The sequence below is a fragment of the Doryrhamphus excisus genome, linkage group LG4 (assembly GCF_037039965.1).
Source record: "Doryrhamphus excisus strain RoL-2023G ecotype Guam linkage group LG4, RoL_Dexc_Guam_v1.1, whole genome shotgun sequence".
Taxonomy (NCBI): domain Eukaryota; kingdom Metazoa; phylum Chordata; class Actinopteri; order Syngnathiformes; family Syngnathidae; genus Doryrhamphus; species Doryrhamphus excisus.
In genome coordinates, this window is record NC_136360.1 from 7,957,755 (window position 1) to 7,981,615 (window position 23,861).

General features: G+C 41.1%; 1 protein-coding gene across 4 annotated transcripts in view; it reads right to left on the reverse strand.

The window, feature by feature from the left end:
- Positions 1–15,234, reverse strand: part of tcf3b (transcription factor 3b) — a 31,514-nt gene extending 16,280 nt beyond the window's left edge. For 2 of the 4 annotated variants that reach the window (XM_058074084.2, XM_058074085.2), the window contains exons 1-3: positions 14,616–15,234; positions 10,817–10,913; positions 9,702–9,774 (exon numbers count right to left, since the gene is read on the reverse strand). In XM_058074084.2, coding sequence (XP_057930067.2) covers positions 9,702–9,774; positions 10,817–10,891 — 148 coding nt within the window. In that variant the 5' untranslated portion in view covers positions 10,892–10,913; positions 14,616–15,234. The remainder of the gene's footprint in view (positions 1–9,701; positions 9,775–10,816; positions 10,914–14,615) is intronic. The other 2 variants (XM_058074083.2, XM_058074086.2) reach the window with 2 other exon arrangements.
- Positions 15,235–23,861: the final 8,627 nt, after the last annotated feature.

The following is a 23,861-nucleotide window of genomic DNA, read 5'->3' on the forward strand; positions in this document are numbered from 1 at the left end:
GGAGACACAAGGCTTAATTGCATGCTGATTTGCATAATTGTGCATATTAATGTAGCGTTCTTATGAATATTCATGTGCTCTTTGATATTTTTTGTGTGCTTAGTTAAAAAAATGTGTGAGAGAAAGCGAGCGAGCGAACGTGCGGGTGGGGGGGGGATACAGGGGTCTGGGCGAGATCAGCATCCCGGTTGATGAGAGCGGAATGAATGATGAGGCTAACAGAGCAGTGCAAGCACCTACACATGCTGAGACAGCCGTGATCTATGGCTGCCTATGCGAGTGGCATGGAGAATTGGGTGAGCACGAAGGAGAGACCTCAGAAGATCAGCCTCGCTCCTTTTGCCACATGTTCTCACTGCACCAATAAAAGCACCACAGACGGTAAATACGTCTAAGCAATCAATGAATTACAAACTTGCCCATTAGACACCTTTCATCAAAAACAATGTACAATATACAAGTCATACCATATAAATACTTCAACAAAACATCAGGTCAGATAGCAACGATAATGGCAGCTCCATCTGATCCATCAACGCAACACAAAAAAATTATTCCAATGTGCTGAAACGTTGTTATACTGGTATATATACACTGACCTACAATGGGTTGACAAGCTTAAGAGTGCATTGATAGCTTGTGATTGGCTGGCAAAACCTGCTATCGTTTCCTCACAGACTCATGGCACAGTATTTAGTATTACTATTTAGTATTTAGTATTAGTAGCATCTCCTTAGTGAAGGAGAAGTCACAAGATTAGACTTCAACCACACCGCTGCATAAGCCGCAAGGTTCAAAGTTTCAGAAAAAAGAGTAGTGGCTTATAAAACAGAATTTATGATAAATTATCAATTTGGTGAGGTAAGAATTTTGCCATGTGGTGACATCATAAGAAGAAAATAATATATCATAATTCATAACAAAATCAAGCTACACGGAGTGTTTAGCACATAGGCCACACAGTCAGGAGATCGGGAAGACCCGGGTTCGATTTTCCGCTTGGCGTCTCTGTGTGGAGTTTGCATGTTCTCCCCCTGTGTGCGTGGGTTTTCTCCGGGTACTCAGTTTTCCTCCCACATTCCAAAAACATGCATTTTATTAATAAACAGTGATGGAGGAAGTCTGGTGCTACTGGTCCAGAGCTTCCAAAAAATGAGGCCCACAGAATAACTTTGCTGAATATCTCTGCTGCATATGCCGACTAGTAAGAATGTTTGTGTCAGAATGGTACATGAGTGATCTTAATAGCTTGCTATTGCTATGAAAAACAGTTACAATTCAACTATTATTTTAATAATTAATCAGTGAATAATTTGGGGGGATTAAATTAATCAGATTTTTTTAAAAATAATTTTTATTACCTCTTTCTTTCAGCAGTAAAAGAGTTGAACTCACATTCTATATTCTATAATATTCTGTTACAATAATGCTAAACAAAAACTAAATTCTTGACAAATAGCTTCAGTATGACATTAAATGTAAACAAACAAAATCATGATCATTTTTGTAGTCAATCAATCTGAAGCTTGTTTCAATTAATCGGTTAGGCCATATATGGACTAAGTTAATATGAAGCAAACACCTGTAGTTCGTGGTTGGGTCCACATCATATCAGAAAAGAGGCAAAAAATGTCCATCACTGTTTTCCAAAGACAAAGCTGATATGTGAATATCTTGCTTTGGCTAAAACACAAAGATAATACTGTAGGCCTGCTTTCATGGATGACTATGAAAATTAAGAGGCTGAAATCAGAAGCCAAACTAGTTAATTAAATGGGTAATCAATTAACCATCCATTAATTGTTGCAGCTCTAAATTCACCACTACACATTTTCACAAAGCTTGTAATACCATCAAAGCATTCATTAAAGTCAGCACGATCTATAGTTTAATAGTTAATAGAGCCACCCCTTTTGTACGTTTGTTAATTACACACAATTGATTGAAATTAAATCCTTACAAATCAGCTCAAAGCAATCCGTTGTGTGCACAGTGTTGCAGGTGATCTGCATCATTCTTCGATTTTAAAGTAAACATTGCCTTCTATGAGTAGCACTGCCAAGCTAACAAGTAAATGCACAACAGCTAAATGATGTTTGCAGTTTCAATGCTGCACATTTTCACCTGGGACACCTCTACTTGGGACAGCGGGTGGGGCAGAGTGGAAAGTGGAGTGGAAGCATGGCTGTGCAGGAGAAGTCTGACAACATTGTTTCACACTTACTGGGCTAATTAACTCGGAGGCAATTAAAAACAAGGTGGAGAGCCACTGAGGTGACAATGACACTTTGCTTGCCAAGGAGAGCTTGACAGACTGTGCCAGAAAAGAGATCTTTCTATTGTTGTCAACCTTACAATAACAAAATGCGGGCTATCGGGCAAAAGTAAACTTAAAGATATGAATGCAATGCAGCATCCATGTTACCACATCTAAAAACAGTTGCAACTGCATGCATTGGTGGATGTAATGACTATATAATTATCATTATAAAACCAAATGTTAACATTGTGTCACTGACTTGGCGCTTCAAAAACCCCTGCAGTCCACAATTCCGTACAAGCCCAAGGGCATCACAAAAAACACTTGGGGAAAAAACGGAAATTGTTACATTTTATGCATACTATGTTGAATTAACTGTAATTGTAGATCCATTGTGGAAATAAGGCGTTTCCTTTTATATAATAACATACAATCTACAGTATTTAGTTTAGGGATGTCCCAATTGGATATTGTTATCAGATATTGGGACAATATCAGCAAGAAAGGATTATATTGGATTGCATCTCAAATCTCCAATATTGGTACTCTGATAAAAGCAGTTAATTCCAGCCTATTCTCTGTGACGCGAGTGCTGTCATGCCATTCATGTATTACAATACTTTTTCCGTTGCACCGTAACTCTGCTCCGAATTTCTGTGTGGCGTGCATTTAACAAAAGCGAGGAAGCGTTTCTTTCGGCATGCATTTAATCATCAACAAGGGGTCACAAGAGGCCCGCGGCTGGGATTGTATAAACCAAATTTCAAATGTGGAAACATTTAATAAAAAAATCATAAAGTATCAAGAAAAAAACTGAACGTATAGGAGTCCAAAAGAATCGACATTTTGCCAGAGCCAGAAAAATACACAAAAGACACTTGCTGGCCTTACAGACAACGCCACATTAGTAATGTAATTGCATGTGACGTGATGTCAGTTATATTATGTGACTGTAGTAGCACTGATGTAGCATCAGGGATATTTGGGGCTTATGATGGCACTGTGTTTATATGTACAAGTGCACATGTGCGTTTCTCTGTACGCTGTTTGTTATGTTGTAAATTTTACATTTCTCCTAAATTTTTCCTGTGCTCCTATTGAAAGAGAAGCATACAGCCCTGTGAGCACAACAACAGTGTTTGCTAGCATGCCATCAAAGTAGCAAGTCAAAGGAATGATGTCAGTTGTTTGACAGTTGCAGACATTGCAGATGAGTGCAACACTTGTCATACACAAGTTTCCCGTGGTGGCACAGAACTGAGACTTTTAATACCGCCAACCTCATCACAAACAAAGAGTAGTGTCACGAAGGAAACTCCCATTGGACAGAAAAAAGTCTTCAGATTTTGCAGAAAACAGCGAGTAATGTCGGATTTAAACGCTTACATGAGCACATCAAACCTAGCTATATTATGCCTAGCTGCCACTATGAAGATGAAACTATACACTCCAGCTTTTCTCAGTAACACTTAGTAACTCAGTATCACTTGATCAAGCCTTTTCTAAAATTATATTGATGATTGTGTTGATATTGTATCAATATTGATATGTCAATATTGAAGGCTATAATATCAGGAAGTATCGAACACATATCAGGACACCCCATGTTGTCATTCTCATTCAATTACTTGTGTAAGACTACATTTTTGGCACTAACCACTACTAAAAAAAACGGTCTCTAGCATTGCTTGAAGAAACTACAGTCTATCTTTTCACATCCTTTCCCCAATTTGTTTGTCGTCATCTAGGGGAAGTGAGCCGGTCAAATCCCATGCGTGTGTGTGTTTTGGGAAGGAGGGGGTTTGAAAAAGTTGCCAGCAGCTGCAAAGGTGACGGAGGGGACGCCTTCCATGTGTGCTTGGCCTACTCCACCACACACACACACACACACACACATCCTCCATTCCACAAACATCCCAAATCTTCCTTGGTCAGGCCCTACACCACTCTAGTTAAAACACCCTCCCCTCACTCTCACACACACACACACACACACACACACACACACACAGTCACTGGCTCTCAAGGAAGAGAAATACGCCTAATGCAATTAGCACCCCTCTGAGCACTTTTGTGTTAATGAATAGAAGTGGCTGTTGGGCCACTGGGCTGCTTGCTGCCATTCCCGCGCTGCTGCTGGGTCACTGAATATACAAGCAGCGTAAGTGACATCACAGATGAATATTGTCCCTGTAATGGCGACTATTTCTATAACCCTCATATTCAACAACAGAAGATTCATCTTTAGCACATCTAAATAAGTATTTGTGCTGTAAATGCAACAAACCATACTATACTGTGCCACTGTCATTTCATGCTTTTATAATGAGGCCAATCGATTTATCGGCGGGCCGATTATGACATATCACCTATAAATTAACATTGGTGAATATGTAACATGTTGCGCCAATCGTACTACATTACTCGCAGATTGACACTCCACCACATCACACCGGCTAGCTACTAACAGACTAGCGACTAGCTTCACCACACACTCGTCTGCAGTGCATTATTGCCACGCTCTCAACGCCTTGGACCACTAGCAGAAGGTAAGGCTACATATTGGAGCTGCTACTAGTGCTGTGTTTTTATTTTTGAGTTTGGCGTTTGTTGCTATGTAAAACCAATGTGCCCACAAAGGAAGTTCTGGTCATGCTTAAAAAGACCAACATACATATATTATCATGAATGTATCTGTTACTACATCAGCAAGTACGTATATAAAACCATAAAACCTTGTTGGAGGTCTTTTAATAGTTTTGTAGGCGGCAGAGGTGTGTCCCATTACATGCAGGAACCAGCTGTTTCTTTTTATAGTATATTTTTAGAATGCACAGAAAAGAGAAAGACATGTCATGTCTCATATCGGGATTGTGGCTGATAGGGAAAACCCCCCCCCCAAAAAGAGTTGTCCTATAAGTCACTTGTTTGAGCTGTCTGCAAATAGTGGCTGCAGATAGAGCTTTTCAATAGCTTGTAAATATGACTAATTGATATTGGTAAAAAAAAAAAAAAATTCTATAAACGCAATGTATTAGTTTAAAAAGACCTCACATTAGCCTGTGTATTATCACTTTCTATTGTATGTTAATTACCAAAATGCACTAAATGTATATATTTTCCCTTCACAGGGAGAAGGGAATAGTAAGTTGTGGAGCCACGTTTGATGCAACATCTACAGTGTGCAAGTTAGCCAGGGCTCCAGCACCAGCAAAGCAAAGAACACTGCAAGTTTGTGGAAACACCTTAATATAAAATCACAAAACGGTATTCATAATTAAACTTTTATTTAGTAGTCTTCTGCTTTGTGTTGAATCATACTTTGCTTATTATTATTATTTATGCTCATGTAAAGTACAGTATACAACCCTGTGTATATCAACGTATTGGACATTGGCTTTTTTTTTAGCCCCCCCAATATCAGTATCAACCCCAAAAAATCCATATCAGTTGGACTCTAATCAATCTTTCAGTGCTTGCCCTGGGATTTTTTGAAACTGTGGTGGTTGTGTACACTGATCTCAAACTGATATTTTATCTCCTCTCCAGGCACCAAAGAGGGAGTCTGATGCATCTGCGCTTCTGAAGGCAGCGGATGTGGCTGGAGGGACCCAGCAGCGGTAGACAAGTCTGCTTTTCATTCAGGTTTTCAATTAATGAGACTAGAATGTGTGCATATTCTGGTAAAACAGGCATATTGGCTCCGTTTGGCTTGAAATAAGCTATGCAAATAAATGTTACAAAAATGAGTGTCTCTTTTCATTTTCATTTTGCAAAAGTAGCTGTCACAAGGAAAAATCGTGGTGACCCCTAATACGGCCAGTAGTATATTTATACTGCATGTATGTGAGCCGCACCATAAGGCGGAAGAACATCAGTCTGAGGCGGAGTGTGGAATACAGCTAGCAAACTTTATTTTCTTGTTCAACATGAAGTTACACTCGTAACTGCAAAAATCCACTCGCCAGGCGCTCCCTCCATATTCACATCAATTTCGCCATCAAACATGCTGGTTCTGTCTCATTATTGTCGGAGTCTGCTGTCATTAGGTAGTCCGCCCGGCAGTGCCACTGTCATCGCGTCAATTTCGCCATCAAACATGGTGGGTTCCCTCTCATCATTGTTGGAGTCTGTCCTAGTATTAGGTCATGTGTCAGCAAGAAATGGTCTCCACTCACTCAAGCGGAGTGCTTACAGATTTAGGGCGATTTTTTAGAAAATTAATGACTTAAGTGCACCTTATAGAAAATACGGTGTTTTGCTGTAATAAAAGTATCACATTAAAATGGGTGTCAATGACCAAGGGCCACACTTTGGGAGTAGAGGAGGAGGAGGGTGGAAGGAATTAACTCCTCACTGCTTAGTAATTGCCCGCAGTAATAGAAACAAACAGAATCCTGCCTTCCACGGACTGATCCCTCTATTCAACAAGCTCCTTCTTCCACTCGCTGCATGCTGGGCTAGTTTAAGAGCCTGCGAGCTGGGGGTGAGGCACATTGTCTCGGACTCGAGCCATTTCCTGCAGATCAGTGGGGGTAAAGAGTGGGGGAGGAGTGTTTTACACTTCAGGATGGTGGTGGGGGAGTTGTTTCAAGTCTATAAGCCCCCTTTTTTGCCTTTGTTCTTCTGTGGCCAAGTTGTCACTCTCAGGAAGACTGGGGAGTGTGACTGGATTTCACACGGTGGGTTAGCAGGGTGGCAGAGGATGGAAAAGTAACATGACAAATGCCCCTTTTCCACTGTAACTGGTTCTTTGGTGATTTGCTTTTCCATTGTCATGGTTCCACAATTGGTTCAAATTTTGGGGTCTTTTGTGGTTCAACTTGGGTACTAAATGCTTGTTGGGAGGAGCCGTTTGCATAATAAGGTGGGCAGGCTACCCTAAAAAAATTACTGCCACTCTTATTCCATTGGATTGTAACTCTGCCAATGGAAACCGCTATGAAAACATAGGATGGCATTTGAAGGAGTGCCGAAGAAATTTGTAACGGCAAAAGACCCTGTCAACGTTGTAATGCTTCAAGAGGTGAGATGACAGCAGCAGTGTTTCTTTTCTTAATTTTTTGGAATAAATAAATAAACCTTAAAGAAGGACTACAGATACAAAAAGAAAGACCTAGGCAGGAGTGGCAGTGATCGGAGGAGAGTAATGCCTTATTTTGAGGAGCTCTACAAAGTTTTGGGCTACCGACACCGTCAGGTCAACTTACTGGTATGTATAATACACGAATAATGCTGCGAACCGAATGCAGCACAAACACCAAATTTTGCTACAGTGGAAAAGGGGTATAAGACATTTCGAATGTAACTTTTCCATCATGTCTACATGGCAACAGTGGCAGTTTGGGGAAAAAAAATGACATCCACACTGTGCCGGCTGAGTAAATAGTTACATCCAGACAGGAACGGATCACTGGGTGAAAACGTATGTAATACACAGGGTACACCTTCATGTGGTGCTGTAAACAGACACACAGAACCACTTGACACTAAACTATAGAAGAAGAGATAGACAGGAACGTATGCATACAAGTCCATTGTCTTCCAGTTTCTAGCAAAGGGGTGCTCAAAGCTAACAGCCGCTCCCGAATGTAAACACCGTCATCCAGAACTGCACACTTGCTTAAGGGGTCGGTATGGCACAAAATAAAAGAAAAACAACAGAAAGTAATAAAACAAAACATTATTAAACATTAAAAACGTATCAGGAGACAGAGCTGCCGTAACTCGCTTGCACTTGAGTATCGCCATCTTGAAACATGAGACCTCCACATCAAATCCAGTCTGTATCGATATGAACGATATGCTCGTTTTTGATATTGTGTTTCAAAGAAAGAATTTTTTAATGTAGACATATCGCCCAGCAGTGGTTTGGCCATCTACACAAAACTTTCTATCAGCTGCCAAAACCATACAACAAACCCCAAAACAATAAATACCAAGACACTACTTTTAGTAAACACTGACTATCAAGTAAACTTGAAGGGAACTGATTATGCTCCTTTTTGGCCCTTTGCATTGAGTTGTGGCCTACGGAGCAGCTACACACAATAACCTGCACAGAAAGCTTACAGATCTTCCAGAAACTGCACCTATTACATCTGTATTTCCTTGGATTTTCACAACTGTCTGTTTAATTTTATTCCACCAACGACCTGCCTCCGGGCACGCCCATTCCGAGTGATTGGTCACACTTCCAAGACAAAACAGTGCAGCAGAGGACAGGCCTACAGTTTGTACCTGGGCACATCCATATAAGTATATCACAGTAAGCCAATGTTCGAAAAAACTCTGAAACCAAGCATTCAGAACCATCCCAAACTATAAATACATGGCCGCAGACAACCACAATGTATCCCATTATCAATCACCATAAAAAGGTGCTCAAGTTCCAATGGTAAGGTCAGCTCAATTACAAATTTATATTGAATGCCATTGAATGAATGAGAATTTAATTAACGTAGAGAGATATATCATCAAGAACAGTTGAAAAAAATTTCGCAAGATCAAAATAAACTGACCTGTATTCTGCGCAAACATCTGCAGGAAAACCCAGACAAATTAATTACCAATGTTAAAACTAGGGCGCTATAATTTCCACATTAACGGAATTGGCCAATAAAAGGGAATCTACTGTTAAACGCCGAATCTCACAGAAATTGACAGTGTGAATGAAATGCTGTAACCATGAGAAGGAACGTTGGTGTGGACAAATATTCTCCAAGCAGAACAGTCATTCATAGCAGCATGTCCGACGAACACTGAACAACCCCACCTAAAGTAAGCATGTCGAGGCGGCAACCAGATACATCGGCGAAAAAACTTTAGGTACTCCGTTAGTGTAGCCCAGCGTTTTAGGATGGCCGCTAATGTCACACGTGAAAACAGGGACGACAGCCGCAGCTGCAAGAGGCACTTGGATAGCTAGCTCACTTAGCAACAGTCAAAACACATTTACACACACACACACACACACACACATCAAACGTGCAGCCTTTAAAATAAGAGCAGATTTTTTTTTTCACACACCAATGACCGGCCTTCATAATAAAAGTGGCATACATTTTGTCTAATAGTGGTACCAAAATAAAAGTCTCATAGAAAAAAAAACCTATTACACTGCAACTACGTCTTCTTTAACCACAAGCATGAATGTAATTGTTTGTTGAGAATTTTGTAGCATCCGTTTCTGAAATACTGGGCAAAATTGTCCAATGATGAATTATTGTATCAATAAAGGTAAGGGTTTTTTGCCTTTATTTAAGTGTTGATCCATTCACTCACACAATGTATGGTGATAAAATAAGTGTAAAAAATAAAATACAGAATAAAAAAAATGAAAACGAAACTGATTTAAAAATAAAAACTATTTGGGGGGGGGGGGGGGGGAGATTTGATAGGGCCCTAGTTACATTTGTGTGTTTAACATGTCAGTGCTTACCTGAGCCGCTGAACTGACTGCTTGCAAGGGTCATTGTTCTGTTCTTGCCGTTGGCTACTGGAGGCGCAAACATCTGCAGGATGACAAAAGGGGAACGACAGAATTAACTAACAAAAGCAAATAAGGCACACTTCACACATCCCATTTCCACTAATAACAGCATCACATGCACTTGTCACTCAGCTCATTGGGGCATTATGTGCCAGTCTGAAGCAAATAAACCAAACTCTTTTCCACTATAAATCAGAGCGCAAGCTGGCGTAACAACATACAAGATCGACGCAAAGCATTTTGATTTCTTGAGGTCTCATAACAGCAATCAGAGTGCTGCTTTCTTCCGCTTCCAACCTTTGCAATGGCTCTCAAGTCAGCCGACAGGAGGGGGGGGGAAACTTGTTTGTACAACCCCCTGATGGTTTCTCACCCAATTATCAATGTCATATTTTTAGTAGACAGGAACATCTGCTGTTACAAATTGGCAGTCGATCAATGTGAACATTTTGATCGCAAATTCCACTGTTTAATGAGATCCTCCCTTTGGGAGGAGTGCTCCTCCTTTTTTCTCAGAAGTGGACTGTGAGCCGAAAAAGGGGAGCTCCATGAATAATCTATGTACACAAAAGGCCTTTCCAAAGCAACTGCAATGACAAAAGGATAGTGGCCGACTGTCATAACATATCATGAGTTAATACTGATTAACTGCACTATTAAGGGCAACAATTTGGAACTACTCAGAAGCTGTCATTGAGCCTGCCTGCAATTAAATTATCTGGACGGGGGGAAAACGAGCAAAGTTAAATTAAGACATGCATTGAAACAAAACTCCGAAAGTCCAAATTGTAGATTGTGTCTCAGGAAAACATCTCTTTAGAGAAACTCATCTACAGCAGACAAAGGCTAATGCCTCATTTCCTCAAAAACTCTTGGGACACCTTTGGTGATATTTGTTTGCTATGCTAGCAACCTGGAGGAATCTCCATACTCCTGAAGAAAAAAAGATATATAAAAAAAAAGAAACTTCATTCAATCGCAGAGACCTCCATCTCCCTTCTGTGTCACCCCTCTCTTCCCAAATGCCACCCCTTATAGGAAAGACTGCACTCCCGCTCTCTTACCGCGCTGAAATCCAGGAGGTCGCTGAGTTCCTTGTCAGTTCCCACTGCAGCCATTCTTTGCTGCTGCTCGTTCATAACCTTCAGTCTCTAACAAACCCTACGAGAGAGATTTGCACATACAGGACTTTAATAATAATAGTAATAGTGATAATGGCACTCACAAGCACATGTGACATAGCTTAGCATAGTAAAACAAAACACATTGAGAATGTCAATGCATGATGCTTTCCTTACGAAAACAGATCAACTACCCCTAACTTACAACATATTACACATCCACATGATACCAAAGCTGTTTATCTTGTATAACAAACAACTTTTATTATTGCCAACCTAGGCACTCCTAATTTAAAACAAGGTGTTGCTATGTATTTTAAAAGAATTGTTTTTAGTATTATTTACATTTTTCTCTGGACTGATGATGTACTACCATGAAAAACAAGAATATGCTGCTTTTCCCCCCACCAAACAACTACAGTTTAACCACAAGAAGTTGAATACCCCTAAAGTCATACTGGTTGGAAAACACATTTTGTGATGCAAGCACCAAACTGCACCAGTGATGGCAGAGGATAAATACAACCACCACAGAACCTGAAATGCCATACAACTTTAGCCTAGCAACACAAGTGGTACATGTGCCGCCTGTCCTGGCTGCTCAGCACAATGTTGCTACAACAACAATAAGCTGTCAAAGCGTGTGTCCTGGTAGTTAAGTAGTGCAATGCAGAGCTGGCCATTCTGTACACAAGGAATGGGAGGTATAAACGGTATACGATGGCAACCATGTAAATTTGTCCTACAACAGACTAGAATTCTATTGCAATAATGCAACATGGACAGCGATCGGCTGCAACACATCAATGTAACATAGCTTGTATGTGTGGAGTCACTCCTCAATGTTACTAATCCATAGCACCAAATAAATGACAATTCCTGCAAAAGTCACTATCAATAAAAGAGGACAAGTAATAGCTAAGCTAATTTCCAAGCTATCTTAAATGTAGAGTGGCGAAAACAGAAAAATAAAGCCTTGGTACAGATTAGCCAATGCCTAGCTGAAATCACATTGAGCGAAAACGTCCAAAAATGACAATACAATACTGCCAAGGTCAGCAGCCAAATAAAGACACTTTGGAATCTGTCAACTGTTTTGATGTGCTTCTACTACAATATATTTCTTGTAGGGGTGTCACAAGATGGGACAAATGAAATTAAGTCTATGAGAACAAGACAAGATTTTAACATTACTTTTAATAAAAGTAAAAAGGGAAAATGTAAAAGAATATATTGCAACTACTAATGTAATTTCTACTACGTTACACTCTTTTGCACTCTGTGTGTATGCTCGCAAGACCCGCTTTCAATCACCAAAACAGACTAAGTTCATGCCGTTGTTAATGGGACAAATGTGCCAAGGTGCTGAAACCAATGCACAATGCAGAGTGAATCCTCTTCCTGTCTCTGCCTCTACATGCTCATGGTAGTATATAGAGGCCAGCAAAATTATCAAGTTTTTTTTATATACTGTATTGTGCGATTCATTTCGTCTTAGCCTTGGTGTCCAGGAGACATTAGTTCTAAATGGGAAATCTAATGAGATCTTATGGCATGTTGTGACACCCCTAATTTCATGATACACTGTATAGCAATCATCACAATATGTAATATATATGGCAATATATCTTTTTAGGCCACATCGCTCATGCCTACTATACACATGTCCTGTGATGAGAATACTCGGTACAAGTAAAGTAAAGCAGCAGAAAGACAGAAAAGTCATCTTGCATCTCAAAGGCATATCTTAATCTTAATCTTATAAGTTTACTTATTTTTCCATGCATCTATGATCGCTATATGGTTACTTAAGGCATTGTCTGTGCATTTAAAGTCTGTGTGATGGCCTACAGCATATTACTGAAATATGAACAAATCCGGGGTTAATTTTAGTCTTATTCCAATTAATGTAATTATTCTGTTTTGTCATCATACAGTGCTGATGAAGACGCTGCCTTTTGTAAAGAATTTCAACAACAGTCCCTGCTTCTTTTTCTTCTCCATTTCCACAACTCCAGCAAACCACACAGCCGTACGTCGATCAAAAAGCACAAGAAAGGCAACATAGTACATTTACAATTACAGACATAATTGGGACCATTGTTAGCCCAAGAAAATAGAGGCCAAAGGCAGAGCTAATGACTGTATGCAAACACACCATTACCAAATTACCATATGTCAACGCGGAAAAGAAGCTTGTCAAATGACACTGTCAATTGCTGGATTTTTTTTTTGCATTACGACTCTGAGGCTCTGTGAGTGTGAGGCCAGCAGGAAGGGGGTGGGGGGCAACACAGCGGTAATATAGAGGCACTCGGACACCAACAGGTGGTGTGGTTTTACAGCCCCTTTTGTAATGTAGCACTAGCACAAAGTGATGGTATGAAAACAACAACAAAAAAGGATGATTTGGGTAGGGTAAAATCTGCAGGGACATTTTTAGACATGTACACACACAAAACTATATTATATATGACCAGAACAAGTGGAACTCAGGCGGAACTCATTTAACCTTGAGATGAGAGGGGGAAGGAAATTACCACACACAAATTGATCCACGTGTAAAAAGGCTTAAGAGCATTGCCATGTCATTACCTGTCCCAAACTTTAGTTAAGACAATGTGCAAAAGACTCTTCTCAAATGTTACTCAAGCAGTGAGCACATTGAAAGATGAAGGGGGGGGGGCTTTAACAAAATGGCATCTTGGGCCTACGAATGGATCAATATTTGAAGCAAGCAGACTGGTGGAGGGGGTCTTTGTCACCCCCCACCCACACACAAGGCAAAGAAGCCAGGTCACAAAGACACAGTCAACACAAGTACAACTTGGATGGTTCTTAAAACATAAATAATGGGCCTATTTAATGCTAAACTGTTATAACATGGAAACTCGCCACATGTATACATTAAGTACACAAGCAAAACAGTCAAACATCTTGTAAACACTGGGGCCTCAAATGCAAATTAAGCTCACTTTGAATAAGATTTATTTTCAAACAAGTGACAACAAGCGTCCAAGAAGTCAAGCTGACAAGTCACCCAAGTAAGACATAATAGTTGATACAAATAAATAGTCTGCATCTTCCTGCTCCTTTCCAAACATGTTTAACTTCATATGCAAATGTACTATATGTATAATGTAGCATGTTCGAAACAAACTACTAGCGTTCACATGTTTGCAGAAGTAAGAACTAGAAAGCAAGAGGGGAGGGAAAAAAAGATGGCGACCCATGCAAACTTTACAATATTGGGGTTCAACCCGCATTATGGTGGGGGAGTTAGGAAGGCTGTGGGGGTGGGAGCTAGAGAGAGGAATTTCCTGCCAAATGTGCAATAAAATTAAGTCTCGCTGGAGGAAGGAGTGTTAAAAAGGCAAAAAAAGGGGGGAGCTTGTGGAAAGTTTGTCTTACAAAAAGGGGGGATGAATACTAGTAGGCCCAACAACATAAAGTTCAGCTCAACAAACTCGCTAACATTGCGTTGTATTTCTCAAAATGCTAACTAGCAAAGACACACGGTGGAACGGCACATGAAGGTTGTATAGATGTGAAATAGGTCATTTGTATAACAAGAATGTGTGGAAGCAACTAAGTAGCACAAGATGAAGCTTGCTTAAAGTCCAAGCAGACAAAAACTAACAACCCCTCCTCACTTTACAGCTCGCATTCCCCCCCAAAACTTTTCGAAAACGGGTGTCAATGAAACCTGTTGAATTTCTTTATGGCGAATGTGAGTATTTACCTCTCCTCTGCGAGTGTGTGGTTATCCGACAGCGGTGAAGAAAACGCGGCGAAGGGGGGTAAAAACACATAAAAGTTTAGAAGAATTTCAGCGCATGAGGAGACGCATTGGAGCGCCGTGGACGTCTTTTCCCCCCACTCTCTTTGTCCCGGGAAGCTCGCTTTCTTCAACTACCCGCGTCCACCACTGTTTGCTCCAGTGTGTCGAGTCCGTGTGCAAACAAATCTATCCTAGTCGGTAATCTCGCAGCGTCTTCCTCTCCTGTTTTTTTGTTGTTACAAGTGAGGAGATGATTTCATTCTTCTCGTAGACATCTTCACCTCCTCCGTCCACATTGTCAGACGCAACAACGTATCCCTCCGCGCGCAAGAGTGAGTAAGGGCCTCAAACGCTAGCGGTGTCCGATTTCAAACGCCTTTGAGGGACTTGCCTCGTTTACCCGCGATGGGTCGCAATCGTTGACGTCGTCTGAAGAAAAGCGACGACTATTTAAAAATTGAGCTCTATGGCCAAGGTGGCGCTGGAAGGAATCGTCAAAAAACGCGAGAGTACTACATGCACTAGGTCGCGCTGCGGAAGGCTATGGTAAGAAAGTTACCTGCGATTACACAGCAGCGGCTTCGACTAGATGGCACGATAAATGCAAGGGGGTTCAGCCAATGAAAAGGGGGCTTTTGTTGATTGACAGAGATCTCGACTAGTCGATTGTTGAAAACACGGCTTTTTGTGTATGACCCGCCTTCTGCCTGACGCTGACTTTCCCTGTGTGGAGGCTGGCGGAAGGGGCTGCAACGCGCCCGCTGACATCATTTTAATATATTGGTTCACGTCCTCACTCGCTTCTTTCCTTTTAACCAAGTCACAGCAAATTACCGTGTGTTGTCGTTACTTTAAATATAACAATGCGATGTTATACATCCCTTATATGTATATTGATTAATTATAACACTTTCAAAACACGCATGTATACGTTACATTTCTGAACCTTCAACGGGCTTTGCTTGTGGTCACGTTGCTTAACACCAGAAATGCGCCATCCATGTTTATGTAACAAAAAAGTGCTGTTATAAATTTCAACTATGGTTTTTTATTTTATTCTAAAAGCAAAACAAAAGAGATACCGCAAACGACATGTGTCACAACTGACTTCTGTGCTCTATGCGAATGGTCTGAGAACCATAAAACCAACGCCTCCCTGCTAACTGGCTGCTTCCTAGGCTTCAAGAGGATCACATCCTGGCAATATTTTTAAGCAACATTTACAAGAAAAAACACTTCACAACAGTGAGGCATTAACCGAAGCAAGAACACATCAGTAATTCGGTGACTCTTAATTTTTATTTTTTTTTTAAAAAGCGTCCAGTACACCCCCCTCCCCACTGGCGTTGACCTACCTGGCTGCACAACACCCATATGCTATTGCACATGCATGAAAAGGCACAATAACCCACTTTATAGAAAGTTATTTGTAAGTGTTGGACAGCTGTTGTTTCTCGCCCGAGGGCTGAGCTTGAGGAGGGAAGTTCAGACAGTGCCTCTTTTGTTTTCCTGTCTGCAAACACAACAGTAGCCCAGTTATAGCCACATAAATACTGCACATATATTATTTTAGACCACCTCTGAGGCTGTTAGAACGCTTGGGGTGTGATGGATATGACATAATGAAGACAACAACGTATGCAAATTGTGTTTAACTGCCTTGTGTTTGTACAGAGGTTCACGCGAAGGGAAGGGGGGGAGATTTGCTGTCAAGAGGACATATAGGTAAATAATCCATTGGGTGTCCCCTGAGTGAAGGCACAGCACATTAATTAGCCTCATGGACAGACTTAGGAATGTAATGGGGTTACCGCTCGAAACAAACACACATATGGGTCATAAATACCTTCACAAACATGCCGTGCACACAAAGACAGGCGCTCACATGCAAATGCATCAGAAAATAAGCCAAATAAAAGGGCATCTTGACTTATTTATCTAACAACTCTTTTTTAGGAAGATTGGAGGAATGCATTCATCAACAAGATTAAGCTTCCCAACAACATCTGCTCATCTGCTTTTTTCTGAGAGAATATCTCCCGTTTTCACTTTTTCCAGCAGACGCAGGGGCCTTTGAGTAAGAATAGCGCCGTTGTCAGTATTAGCAATGAGGCTTGTAAGGCCTCCAAGTAGTTTGTAGTAACAGCTGGGTGTGACAAAGAGAGCAAGCACAAGGGCAGCAAGAGGGAGGGAAGGGGGGCCGGAAGAAGAAGAATCACAAAAAAACCCCAATATGAGGTCCACATCTTTAGTGGAGCAGGAGAGCGGTGTGTAGGCATGGTAACAAATTTTGCTGGATGATAATTGTACTAGAAATGATTGCCAATTAATAATATTTTTGTCAACATTATACTGAGACAATTTTTTCATTAAAGTAATGATAATATATGGCATATTAATGCAAGTGCACCATACCGAAAATAACTTGTATTTCTCAAGAGTATTTAACAGTGTAATTGGAATTAAATAAATTTAATTTAACAAACAAAAAAAGACAGATCACAATGAAAATAAAATGGACTCTTTTGTAAATTGCACGAAATAAAAATCACAATATTTCAGATTTTGAGTCATGTCAGTTGAGTTATTGTCTGAATTTTGGGGCAAAAAACAAAGCAATAACTTGGTAATACTCTGAACATCACATTGTTTGTCAATCCAGACGTTAGCTCAGTAGCATATACACTTCTGTGATTGACTTGTAGCAACAACACGTGCAGCTAGCAGGTAGTGCAAACGGTAGCGCTCATTCCGCGATAGAACAAACCCGCCCAGGTGTTGAGAAATATGCACAGAATGAAATCGCTTATCATTCAGCCTGTTTTTGTACAGAGAGAGGAGGAAAACAAACACACATGTTCATGTCAATATATTGAGACCGGCAAAATTGACTTCAATTCATGGTGCAATTCATTGTGACTGACCTAACGGTGCAATAAACAGAGAATTATCATAGTTCTACTTTTTTAAAATACAAACATAATGTAATAACATCAGACTAACAAGATAATGCAATTTCTGCTGACCTGAAAAACAACAGAAATGTATAAGAGCTGTCATTCATTTAATTTGGCTGGAAAGTGTCAAAACTAACATAACATATGTCAGTTTTCCACAAAGTCTATGCACTTTTCACCCAAAAGATCTCACACTTTAAAAATTGCCCTTCCTATTTAAGTTACATACTAACTGTAAGATATTTTTATCAGTTTTTTACTAATCACATGCACTTTTTGTACAAGATGGTACTAAATAAACAGGGATTTTTAACGTAACTCAAAAACTGTCAGATTTCTACTAATTATATGCACTTTTTGGGGGGCAAAATCCTGCTAAATGGACAGCACATTTTCAAGTTCAGAAGATGCCAGTTTTACACTAACGATATGCACGTTTTTGTTCAAAGTCGCACTAAATAACCCTTCCAAAATACCCCTCAAGTAACTACTGTAGCTACAATGTATTTACAAAATTTTACAAAACAAGAAACCCCTCAAAAAAAGTTTTGTACTCATAATGCACTTTTTGTGGAAAGATGTAGAAAAACAACTAAGCTTCTAAATATGACAGATATGTTGTAACTGCAGTTCCCTTTTTAGTACGAAATCTGACAGAATAACCCCCTAAATATGTCGGTTTTCCACTAATAACTGCAACCTTTTCATATAACATCGTTCTTTGACTAGTAATTCATTAAATTAGGCTCACTATCACATATCACAACAGAAGTGGGTGGACCCGCGCCCAGTGACCTCTTCAAAGCAGATTAAACTGCATTTCATCTTCCATGGGCTAACCTGCCACATGACAACGTCAAAAGCTTAGCAGAGCGTTATTAGACGGGACAAAGCAAAGGAAAAAGACAAGCATGTCATTTAATCCCCAAAATACAATAGCAGCACAATGCGATGTTTAAAGGCTCAATAGGGAGAAAACCTTGTCCTCTGTTAATTCCTTGCAGGCATTTGTCATGCTTTTATATGTGTAAATTAACAACAGATGCACATGGGAACTTAGCATATGTTTGCCACATTGATCAACTATGTATGCATATTGATCAAATATTAACGTTTGTCAATTCGACTCCCATAAGAATTGGTAGAATGTTCAAATGCATTCCTCCCCCATGCAAATTTGGACTGGAATCAAGCAAGTAACTTAACTGCTAGCTCCACCTGTAATGCTCACTACTGCCACCTGCAGTCCAAATCTACATCCATCTTCTATGCCGCTTATCCTCACTAGGGTGGCGGGTATGCTGGAGCCTATCCCAGTTTACATCGGGCTCCAGCATGTAGATTCGGACTGCAGGTGGGGGTACACCCTGGACTGGTCGCCAGCCAATCACAGGGCACATATAGACAAACAACCATTCACACTCACATTCATACCAGACAATTTGGAGTCACCAATTAACCTAGCATGTTTTTGGAACACACGGGGAGAACATGTAAAGATGGGAGATGCCAAAGTGGAGAACCCAGGTCTTCCTGATCTCCTGACTGTGTGGCGTACATGCTAACCATTCGCCCACTGTGTGACCACTACATCGGTATCAAACTCAATTTCACTGGGGAAAAACCTGGGTGAGGATACGATATGATTCACAATCCATGACTCACAATAACGATAATATCTTAATACGATGATAGGGTGACACAAAAAATTCATAAATCATTTCATATTTGGTATTTTGCTGCACCCAGGTGGGATAGGCTCCAGCTTACTCGTGACCCAAATGAAGACAAACATATTTGAACCAGAATACAGGTAGTAATACTGCAAAACCAATGAGACTGTTTTAGTGCAACATGACAGCTGGGATAGGCTCCAGCACCCCACGACCCTCCTGAGGAAAAAGCGGTAGAAAATGAATGAATGAATTTCATGGTTGGTATTTTGCTGCATCCAGCTGGGATAGGCTCCAGCTTACCCATGGCCCAAATGAAGTCAAACATATTTGAACCAGAATACAGGTAGTAATACTGCAAAACCAATGAGACTGTTTTAGTGCAACATGACAGCTGGGATAGGCTCCAGCACCCCCGCGACCCTCGTGAGGATAAGCGGTAGAAAATGAATGAATGAATGAATGAATGAATGATTTTAGTTTGGCAGTCTGACAAACAGTGACAGTGTTTCATTCCCATTCAGAAAAGACAACATGTCATGTCTCTCATGTAGAGAGACTCTATTAAGTAGTATGGCAGTAGGGATGCATTCATTGACCATCATTTTACATTTTTTTGTGTACTCAATGCTTATGTATAATGCCACGCCTCTTTCTTAAGACGACAGATGGCGGTACAGTTTACCTCCCCACAGAGTCACATGGAGTCTGACACTCTTTTATAACTGTATTCTTACGTCAACACGTCAACAGCAGTGCAATTCCAGCACCATATATGTATCTCCAACTCCAAACAAACATGTCTCTAGTCATGATAATTCCACATTGACAGTCAACTGCCAGGAGTATCAGGAAAACCTGGGTTTGAATCTCCGCTTGGGCATCTCTGTGTGGAGTTTGCATGTTCTCCCCGTGCATGCGTGGGTTTTCTCCGGGTACTCCGGTTTCCTCCCACATTCCAAAAACATGCTAGGTTAATTGGCAACTCCAAATTGTCCATAGGTATGAATGTGAGTGTGAATGGTTGTTTGTCTATATGTGCCCTGTGATTGGCTGGGCCTCTGATTGGCCTCTTGCACAAAGACAGTTGGGATAGGTTCCAGCATACCCGTGCGAGCCTCGTGAGGATGCAAGTGAAAATTTTTGTAACTACATAAATACTGCAAGATAGAAACAAACAAAAGAAAAATGCTGCAAAAAAAACCCAACTGCATGAGAGATACGCTGCAAGTTGACAGACCAAAAGGAAGTTAGCCAGGCTACTATAGGGGACCAGAGGGATGTTCCTCTGTAAAGGTTCCCAGAGGAAAGCTGGCGGAATAGAGGTAGATTTTTCTTTAGGTCTTTCTTAAACACTTGTTAGTCATATTTTACAGTTTTACAGAGCAACCAATTTGTATTTTATTCTGTTTTTTCCTCAGTAGCACTACCGCATGTTTGAGGGCGGCCAAGTTTCATCATTGGCGGCTTCCATCTCACACTATGACCACAGTGCAGAGGCAGCAACCCACAAAAAGGCACAGCGAGGCGAGCGGCTCACCTCGTTCCACACAGAGCCCCCTCGCTGCCTGTAATATTAGAGGCTTAGCTTTGGGTGGGGGAAGGGCAAGAGGTGCACAGGTTTGTGATCAGACGAGAGAGAAAAGGAGGAAAAAAAAACTAGGCCAGGAGAGAAGTAATGTTGAGAAGTTAAGGGCGTCACTTTCAGAGCGAAATGCGTTTTAGTGCTACAACACGTGAATACACGGAACAGTCATGCTCCTTTGCTGCCGTAGAAGAGTTGGAGTCTGGAGGTATAGCAGTGGATGGATTGATAGTTTTGGCTCAATGCCCGTGCTCAGTGTATATCTGTGTTGAAGGGGAGGGGCCTGATGGTGGGGATCTATCTGTTGTGCTCATGATAAACCAAGCTTCCCCCACCCCCCTTCGCTGTAACAACACAACCAAAGTCAGTCTATGTTAACACAACCACACTCTAGTCATAATGTCATAAGTACTACAGTTGGGTTTTTGAAAATTTCACATACAAACACCCCTGAAGACGCCGTCATTCACATATACCAGGTCAGGGATTGGCGATGTTACCTTGTACACAAACACTACAGTACAAGCAGTACAGTTTGTATTCCAATGGTTATGGTTTTGAATTTGTGTATCATCGCTAAAAATAGTTCTAGCGACATTAGTGTGATGCAATTGCTTCTCCCACCAGTTATTAAATGCCACCTTGCACCATAGACATAGCAACTCGAAATAATTTGCACTAATGCAGCATTGGATGATGTAGTAACGGCCCACCTAAACATAAGAATGTTGTAATGCAGTGTGAATGTAGGCCATAAATAACTTATGACTTTGGGGATTATTTTTAGTCGTTCTATTTTTTTTCCTATTATGCAAGGCGGTGGTTATCATGAATAACTGGTTGCGCTTGCTTGTGCCTTTGACTTTATTAACTATTTTCATTAACTATTAACTATTTATTTATTTCTGTTATGCAAGGTTACTATACCGCTTATCATCAGGGTCGCAGGGGTATGGTGGAGCCTATCCCAGCTCTCTTTGGGCGAGAAAACCCATGCACACAGAGATGCCCAAGCGGAGAATCGAACCAGGTCTCCCCAATCTCCTGACTGTGTGGCCTATGCTAACCACTCGGCGATGCAAGGTGATGTACAAGCCACACATGTCCATGTCATAAGAAAGCATGTTGTGGCAGACATGGGTCCATGAGGACCAGGCGGCCAATCATGAGCCATGAGAACAACTCACAACAAGCTTGTCACTGCATGGGAAATTGCAGTAGGTCATTGCTCAATATAACAGTCTCACAACACTAAACTCATCGCACAGCAACTTAACACTTAAAAGGTATACCTAAAAAATATACAACCATGTACCATTCATTCATTCATTTTCTACCGCTTTTCCTCGCGATGGTCGCGGGGGTGCTGGAGCCTATCCCAGCTGTCTTCGGGCGAGAGGCGGGGTACACCCTGGACTGGTCGCCAGCCAATCACAGGGCACATATAGACAAACAACCATTCACACTCACATTCATACCTATGGACAATTTGGAGTCGCCAATTAACCTAGCATGTTTTTGGAATGTGGGAGGAAACCGGAGTACCCGGAGAAAACCCACGCGTGCACGGGGAGAACATGCAAACTCCACACAGAGATGGCTGAGGGTGGAATTGAACCCTGGTCTCCTAGCTGTGAGGTCAGCGCGCTAACACTCGATCGCCGTGCCGCCCAACCATGTACCAATACAGTTTACATTTTAAAGATTTCCCATAATGCATTTTGTTTGAGAAAATCATTTAATTGGGGGACAAGCAACATAGAAAGTGGGTGGATGGTGCTATAATGCTGCCCCTGTCCAACAGAGCGAGCTAGAGGAACCCAGAGGGAGGTTGAAGTTCAGCGCAATGAAGGCGTTGCTCAGATGCAATGCATTATGGGATGAGGATTGTTTCATTTTAAACTCATATTGTTACATGTTTGTATATTTCTCATGTATGTATACATTTTGAGTGTTATATAAAATATAACGACCTCCTGCGATTTCCAGTGGGTTGACTAGCTTGTTGTGAGTGCGCTGATAGCTTGTGATTGGCTCCTGATAAAGAAAGAGCTAACGTTTCCTCACTGACTCGCGAGCAGCACAGTTTTAAAGACTTAGTTTTGTTTATGTCAATTATGCAAGAGGGCGGTTATCATTAATAGCTGGCAGAGGAGCAATTGCATTGGTTGTGTGTGAGTGAGTGTATGGTGGGCTTTGACTTAGTTGATTAGTTTGAGTCTTTCTATTTATTTCTATTATACAAGGTGGGGTTTATCATAAATAATGGGTGGGATGAGCAGTTGCATGAATTATATGACATGTACTGTTTCTGTGTACTGTCTCTTTCGACTTATTCCCTTCTTGTGCAAATGCGCCTTGACCCCAAACACAAACCAGCGCTGTGGTCCACCATTGTTGTTTAGGTTATGATGTTGTCAAGCATGCAGACACTAAACTACTATACTATTACACATTATCAGCATTCACACAGGTGTTGTTTTCACGTTTTCGTGCTCCAAACTGTCATGTAATGTCACGTAAACAAACGGCCAAAAGGACCGACTGCGGACATGTTGAGCAACAATCAACGTGTGGGCGATCCACAGACTCTCCCACAGTGTTATGCTATCCCTCAGAAGCATAACAACAGTGCTTGTTTGTGGAACAAGCGAGGACAGCGTATCTTGTCCAATTCAACTATTCAAAACAAAAGTTGCCCGATTTTGGCGTCATGGCAAACAGAGTGGGAGGTGGTGAGAGGTAATGTGTGCTTCTCTTTTCCTCCCTTATCCACAAAGTGTAATTCTCAGCGAGAAAGAAAATGAGTTTGAGGGATTGTCCCTGACATTAATCCGGCCCAAACACTACGCTTCCACAGAGGATGTGGCGCACACTCACAAAGACAAAGCAAATCAACAATCTATTTACCAAAGGAAAAACTAAATCAACAATCCTTGTGGCTTCTGTCTGCTCTCATTTGACAATAGCTTTGCAGCCTGCCTCTATTCTC